This window comes from Manis javanica, chromosome 14 (genome assembly GCF_040802235.1).
Source record: "Manis javanica isolate MJ-LG chromosome 14, MJ_LKY, whole genome shotgun sequence".
Lineage (NCBI taxonomy): Eukaryota > Metazoa > Chordata > Mammalia > Pholidota > Manidae > Manis > Manis javanica.
The window spans coordinates 8,474,281-8,481,988 of NC_133169.1; the positions used below are offsets into that span (position 1 = coordinate 8,474,281).

A 7,708-nucleotide genomic window follows, 5' to 3' on the forward strand; every position below is an offset into this window, starting at 1 on the left:
GTTGACACTGAAGAAATGGGCAAAATCTCAAGTACTACCAACACTATGGTTGCATAAAGGGCCAGTGTATCAGTGGCATCCACATACTCTCTGGGAGCATCCTATCTTCTTTCTCTTTCCTCAGAATAGGGGGAATAGAGAATGTTCTTGACTTCCCTTTAATATTTCAGGACTTAAATGTTATCTCCAAGAAGACGTAATGACTTTGGTCTTCCCTTACAGTTGTAAACCACTGTCCAAATATGGTCCAAAAATTGCTAAGAAAACTGTCAGCCTTCACTAATTAAATGTTTATGGGAAACATAGTATGAGTAAATAGCTATGCTAGACCCTGAACCTATTAGCTACTTGGTAGGTCTTTCAGTGTTGAGAATCTGACCCAAATCTGACTCCCATAATCCACCCAAATTTCCTTCATGTGGACATTTATGAATTACCCTTTCCCCTTGTTTACCAGCCAATAAATCCTTTAAAAATTTATGCAGAAAAGACATTTTGTCACACAATAAATGATCAATAGCTGGTTGTACATTCGTGAAATAAATCAATGAACACTTAGAATAACACATCACCAACATACACATACTGCTTTACTAACTTAAATGACGTATCAGTGGGGAATCGTACCTCTGAACAACTGTCTTATTCACACCAGAGTTTTCAAAAAATAATGGAGAGTGAAACATTTGTTGTTTCTTTCAGATTTCAGACATTCAGACACCGAGGATGAACCGGACAGTCCTGACGGAGTTCATTCTTGGTGGCTTCTCTGGTCACCCACACGTGCAGACGTTCCTCTTCGTGCTTTTCCTTTGCCTCCACCTGGTCACCCTCACAGGGAACCTGGCCATCATGGGCCTGACGTGGGTGGACAGATCTCTCCACACCCCCATGTACCTCTTCCTTAGTGCCCTCTCTTTCTCTGAGACCTGCTACACGCTGACCATCATCCCCAGGATGCTGGCAGATCTACTGGCCGAGAACAGACGCATTTCAGTCACAGGCTGTGGCCTGCAGATGTGTTTTTTCTTGGGACTCGGTGGCACTAACTGTATCATCCTCACCTTGATGGGATATGATCGCTTCCTGGCCATCTGCAACCCTCTCAGATACCCAGTCCTCATGACCAACGTGGTATGCGGACAACTTGTGGCCGGTGCTTGGGCTGGAGGCTTCTTTGTCTCTCTGACGGAGACTTCCCTGATATTCAGGGGCTCTTTCTGCAGCCCCAACCTTGTCAAACAGTTCTTCTGCCATATGCAATCGGTTGTCAGGCTGTCGTGTCGAGACGGCGACCTCACAGAATCCGTTGTCACAGGGGTCTCAGTGTCAGGCTTGCTGGGCACCTTCCTGCTCATCATCTTCACTTACGTTTTCATTCTCTCCACTGTCCTCAGGATCCCCTCGGCTGAGGGCAGGCAGAAGGCATTTTCCACCTGTGGCTCCCACCTCACAGTGGTCGTCATCCACTTTGGTTTTGCAGCTATTGTTTATCTGAAGCCAGAATCCTCAGGAGGCGATGACACCCTCACAGCAGTCCCTTACACTGTCATTACCCCTTTCCTCAGCCCCCTCATTTTCAGCCTCAGGAATAAAGACATGAAGAATGCTTTTAGCAAGCTGCTTGGAAAGATGGGTTTCTTGGATAAATAATCATAGACTATTGCTACATGACCAAACGCCCCAGGTGTCAATGAGGCATTTATCCTGTGACATCTGGAGAAGCCTCTACCATTTGCCTACCATGGGGATCACGTGACAGTCTGGGAGTTCAACCATGACAAGCATCTACTTGGCTTATTAAGGGAGGTGTCCAAGTACTTCCACATTTGTCTGTCCTTGCAGATACTAGGCTTCTGCCAGTCAACCTCTGGTGTCCCGCACCATTGATGGAATGGTAAAAAAAAGTTGTGGAAGGATAAAACAACACTTGTGACCACTAAACTAAGAGATGTTTTAAAATATTTAAGAAATTGAGAAATATTACAGACGATGTTTTGATGTACTTGGTTCATGTCCCAGGAGGTACACCATTTCCAATAGACAATACACTGTTTCGAAATCATCAACTGTCTATTGGTGCATGTCTGGGTTGATATCTATATTTGTTAAATCTCATGACCAAAGTGGTATGTGGACAACTTGCCATATTGATCACTAAAAGTTCTTAATAAGACTCCTCATGACTGTGTCCTTCCAGTACTGTCAGATGTTAACTTCTGAATATACAGGGTATCTTGGAACATTGATTCAAATAAACAGCATGCTTGAGCATACTTGTCATATGACTGTGGGAATACATGGATGGGATATGGAAATAACCCCCATTTTCTTCAAGATGAAGTTATTCGAAAGCAAATATTTTTACAATTGTCATGATAATGAAGTGTTTGGGAGTAATTTTCGCAGACATACAATGTGTAATGAAGGAACCCAGATCAACACAGTATCAGATCCTTATATCATCCAGAAGATGATTAGAAACACTGTGAAGGCTGCATCACAGAAGAGTAGAGAGGGACCAAGGGCAGGCTGCCCGCTAATGTGCCCCTTTGGAATACTTGTTACTTTGACTTGAAACAACTGGAGAAACAGCAGAAGCAGGAGAAACTCTCTGACACCCCCAATCGCTCTCCTCTTGAAACCAGGAAATAAACATCCCGTGTGAAAGGTTCGCTCCCTCCTCCTGGAGCAGAGGCGTCCTTATCATGAGGGACAGGACACTCGAGGCCACAGAAGCCTATATAAGAGACCTTGCCGCTTTTTACTAATTTACTACAGCCCAAATGTGGTTTAGAACTCCTTAATAATTGAAGCTCCCAAACTTAAGTTTTCTTGGCCCTGTCAGTTCCTTATAGATTTATGTTTCTTTGTCTAAAATGCATAAAGGGTGCATGTCTTGGTTGTTTCCCTAAGTATCAATTTTATTATTGGGCCTCTGTAGGTACATAATTAAACTTTGTTTTTTTTTCTCCTTTTAATTCATTCCATTTAAACTTGATTTTTAGACCAGGGAGAAAGTCATTGAAGGGTAGAGGAAATTTGTTCCTCCCCAATAGTAGTAAGTTATCTTCCTGAATATTCCAATATATAAGGACATATTCTGAATCTTTTTCTCACTTCTGCTGTTTGCCAAATCTGTGCACTCTCATGATGGGCATGACTTTTATACTGCACTTTGGTGTGTATAAGATGTATGAAAATCGGTGAAGTAATTTCTGAACTCCATTATTTATATAGGGATTTTATAAAGCAAAAGAAATAATGAATAAAAACTATTATATACATACACTATCTAAGGTTATCCATTGTCATGACTCTATTTTTTTCCCTGGAAACATTTCTGGGGCACATGGGCAAACAGAATATTTATCCCATTCTATCTGTGGTTTCTGCCTCAATGACAAGAGTATTTATTCTACTTTGATTCCACCCCTTAGAATTGACCATTCAATCTAGGGAAGCTATAAAATTTTGCAAATACAACTAAAAATGTACCAGCTCATAGTGGATATAGAAGGTATCATGTTAAGTCTAGACTCATTTTCCTGCATTTGCATTTGGCCTAATAACCTGCGTTTACCTGATATCGTGACTGGCAGGGATCTAGCTGCCTCTTCAATCTACTGTGTTAAGCTAGAAGTAAGCAAATGGAAGTAAATGGAAAACATCAATATGTTTAAAAGTAAAATCACACGTCTAAATAAACCATGAATCAAATAAGAAGTCCCATAGATATTAGAAAAAATAATGTGAACTGGAAGAAAATAAAATACTGTATGTCAGAGCTTATGGGATACAGCTTTTCAGTGATGAGATGAGAATACATAATCTTCAAAATGTATATTAGAAAAACTCACAGGCTGAACAAGCTAAACATATGTCCCAAGGATTTAGGAAAGGAATCATTAAATGAACACAAAAAAGATTGTAAAGGAAAATAACAAGAAAAATCAATTAAACAAAACATATAATTGGATGGCTCAAAAAATTCAAAGGTTGGAAAATTGAACATATTAATAAATTATATTATTCCCTGGTGAGATTAATGAACAAATAGAGACAGAAAACACAACTAAACAATTATGGAGATGAAAATCTGGGTATTTCTCAACACATACAGAAATAAAAAATGAGGAATTTGTGAATGACTTCATGAACATAAGTTTGAGGACTTGCATAAAGTCAGAAAATTCCTATAAAATACATACTTAAATTGATACCAGGAGAAATAGTTATTTATGCTCAACAGAATGAATTTTAATTAATATATTCATCATGACAAAAACTATGGGTCATTTAGTTTCACTAGTAGATTCTGCCAATATTTTAACTTGGAAATTTTTCCAAAATTGCACAAATCTTCCATGAACAGAAAAGAGTAAACACTCTCCAATTCATTTTGGGGACATGTATCACATAGATACTAAATCTTGACATCTCACTTAGCAACATAGATGAAGCTCTTAAGTGAAATATTATAAAACCACAGATACATAATCAATCCAGTGGATTCAGTCCAGAAATGCAAGCTTGGCATGTTTGAATCAGTCCTAAACAGGAGGTCGTTTGGCCTCTGCTTGGCCACATCCAATGACAGAGAGGTGAGCACATACCCTAGGAGGCAACCTACCTCATTTGTGACAGCTCCACAGACCCGGAAGCAGAGGAGTTCCCTGTGCATGAAGGCTGTCAGGAAGCCCAGAGTTGTGAGAGGCAGAGAATGCCATCACTTTCAGAATCAGATTCAGATTCGGGGCAGGAATTAGGAATCTGAAATGACTCCTCAGCCCATGCTCACTGCAGTCATCCTGAGGACTTGCGTGTGCACCCTCCTAGCTGAGTTCTCTTCACAAAGGGCTATGAAGGGCATGAACAGGAAAAGACACTTCCCCACTGGGGCCTGCAGACTTAAAGGTTGGTAGACAAAGCATTTCGCCCTCACCCATGAACATGGACAGTTGATACGCATGCAAAGGTGGACAGAAACTGACAAATAATATTTTGTTGAAAAAGTGAAGACTCTAAACAGCCAGTGAGAATTAATTTCTCCATAGTTCTCTTACTTTATTATTTTATTTCTTCTATAGAACTTTAAAGTATAACTGTCTTTATATCTATCCACTGATGAAGACAAGTAGCCTCTTCAGCACCCTCTGAAAATAGGGTTTGCAGACGCACTGCACTGTAGCACTCAGGCAATGAACTCAAGGACTTTATTCTCCTTCCCCCAAGGGCTATGTCCCCCCAGACCTTGCTCTTTCCTTGTATCAGGTGTGGTCCCTGAGGTGACTTGTACACAGTCTTGTTGGGGAGAGGTAGGTCCCCATGACCATGTGTTCTAGGGGACTATATACCAGATTTGCTTCAGAGGCTCACCTGCAAGCCTCTGTCCTGTCATACCACCAATGGCTCTGGGAGTAGCATGAACTATCAGCTTTATTGAAGAGCAGCTGGGGGTGGCCACACCTGCCCAGCAACAACAGGTAACTGGCTTATTGACATCATCCATTCCCTGTGGTTTCCAGATCCTTCCTAATCCTGAAAATCTCTTGAATTTCTCCAGATGTTCAACTGGCTTAAAAATCTGATCAAACTTCCAAACATCTCATACTGCCAATCCTGCTCTTTTGCTCAGATGCAAATGCTCATGATTATGCAATGATGCCTGAGAAATACATTTGAAATGCTCGTGGGTGTTAGGGATGTTTTTACCTTCTGTTGAGGTTCAGATCTGTGAACACACTGGAAGGACAGGAAATTGTGGGGCTACGCTTGCTGTTTTTAGCGTGTAGCACCCTGTTTGCCCTAAGTGTGTCCCACTGCTATATGCAGTCCATATCTACATGGCCCAAATTCAAATAAGATTTTTTTTTAAACTGATAATTGAAACTGACTGCAATACACAGATGAAGGGGAAAAAAGAGAAGAAAGAGGAAGAAAAGAAGGAAGGAAAAGAATAAACAATCTTTGTTTTTACATGAATAAATCCTCTGATTATATCCATGAACACCTACTTATTTTGTGGAGAATGTATAGGACACACACCTATACTTTATTGTATATACTATACTATATATTATAAATTATACCTATATTGCTGCCATTTCTCCATGGCCAGATTATCTAGGTTTATTCCAGCTCCATAGTTTTCTCAGTGTGTGATTTTGAACATAAAAAATCACTCATCTCTCCATGCCATTTATAAATAGAGATGAAGATGCTTAAACTCCCTGGTCTGTCAGGTGGACTAAGCTACGAAATGATGCAGTGCCTGGCTCACGGTAATCAGTTGCATTATGCTCTCTTCTGTAGATGCCATGCTGCACAGGCTAAGACAGTAATTATGATGATTCCGGACAGTCCCCAGTTGTTGTTCACCAGGCTCTTTGCTAAATGAATTACAATGCTTCAGTTTGTGATGATCAAAGGAAGCGTTCAAGGAAAACAAAACAAACTTAATTTTTTCTGAAAATGGGATGTGCCTGTGCACCGGGCCCTGCCCAATGTGTCTGTGGATGAAGGTTTGTGTGGCTTCCAGAGAAGGGTCACTGGGGGTCAGCAATGGCCTGTACAGCCTTCATTTATATAACATCCAGGAGGTGGAGGTTCAATAGGAATCCAGGCAGCTGTGCTGACACAAAGAGCCATGGGGGCTATGGAAGTGATGTCTGTGTGGCTTCAGGCCCACAGACCTATGGAATCACCAATTTGTCTTAAAATAATAAATGTGCTTTATATTGTGGGCAAATCACCCTCACCTAAATTGTCTCTTAATTGTCACATAGCCTAATAAAGTAGAAGAGACAGATGTTATCATAAGTAACAACATCCCCACTTGATAGATTAGAAAACAGGTTCAGGCTTCTGCTTCTGAAATAGAGAAGGAACATTAATTTTCCAAGCTCCTAAGTTATTACATTACTTATTTATTATATGCTCATTTAATAAAGATTTACTGGGTGCTTATTATGTACAAAGAACTGAAGTTAATAAGAATAGAGAATTGAATAAGAGTTTTGCTCTTGAGGAAAAAAAATTCAGGTAGATACACAATTACCCCACAGATCTGCTGATAGAGTCAGAGGCCCCAGAGCAGATGTGAGAAATCTACTGGAGAAAGTCTTTGCAGAAGCACCGACGGTTATGTTTATTCATGTGCTAAGAGCAGAGGTAGAAACAGTGGTGTCTAAAGAACTTGGGGCCAACTGGAGGGATAAACAAGGGGACAGGTGATGTAGAAGGGAGGGTGACTGCGGCAGGGAGCACGTAAAAGATGGAAATTGTACAACCCTATCAATACCATCTAGGCCTTGGGAGACCTGTGGGTAAAGAGCTCTCTCAGTGCTAAGGGGAAGTGCAATGGGAGGAATCCTTGAGATCTCTCTCATTAATTTTTTTGGAACTTAAACCATCAAATGGGAAGGGTGTGTTAAAGAGTTTATCACTGCATGAACGTTGATACTCAGGCTTATCTGCCCTGGGTTGCCCTGATGGTTGAATGCTGGCCTGATATGAAAATCTTGACCTGCCCGTGGTGGAGGACTGTTGATCCTGGATGCACAAGGGAGAAGATGTAGCCCAGAAGTTACAGTAAACAGGGGAGGGAGAGGAACAATACACAGGAGTTCAGTGTACACAGTGCACTAACACCCTCGAAGGGAGCTGAGGGCTCTGAGTGCTGTGATTCAGGGACAGGCTATCCCGG

The 7,708-nt window shown here is 41.0% G+C and overlaps 1 protein-coding gene across 1 annotated transcript; it reads left to right on the forward strand.

The window, feature by feature from the left end:
- The first annotated feature begins 726 nt into the window (after positions 1-726).
- Positions 727-1,653, forward strand: LOC108399846 (olfactory receptor 10X1-like). The gene has a single exon (XM_037024003.2). It carries the CDS (start codon positions 727-729, stop codon positions 1,651-1,653), a length of 927 nt encoding a protein of 308 aa, XP_036879898.2.
- Positions 1,654-7,708: the final 6,055 nt, after the last annotated feature.

Excerpts from the sequence above, each read along its gene's own strand:
- LOC108399846 (XM_037024003.2), top strand. The coding sequence starts at position 727 with ATGAACCGGACAGTCCTGACGGAGTTCATTCTTGGTGGCTTCTCTGGT.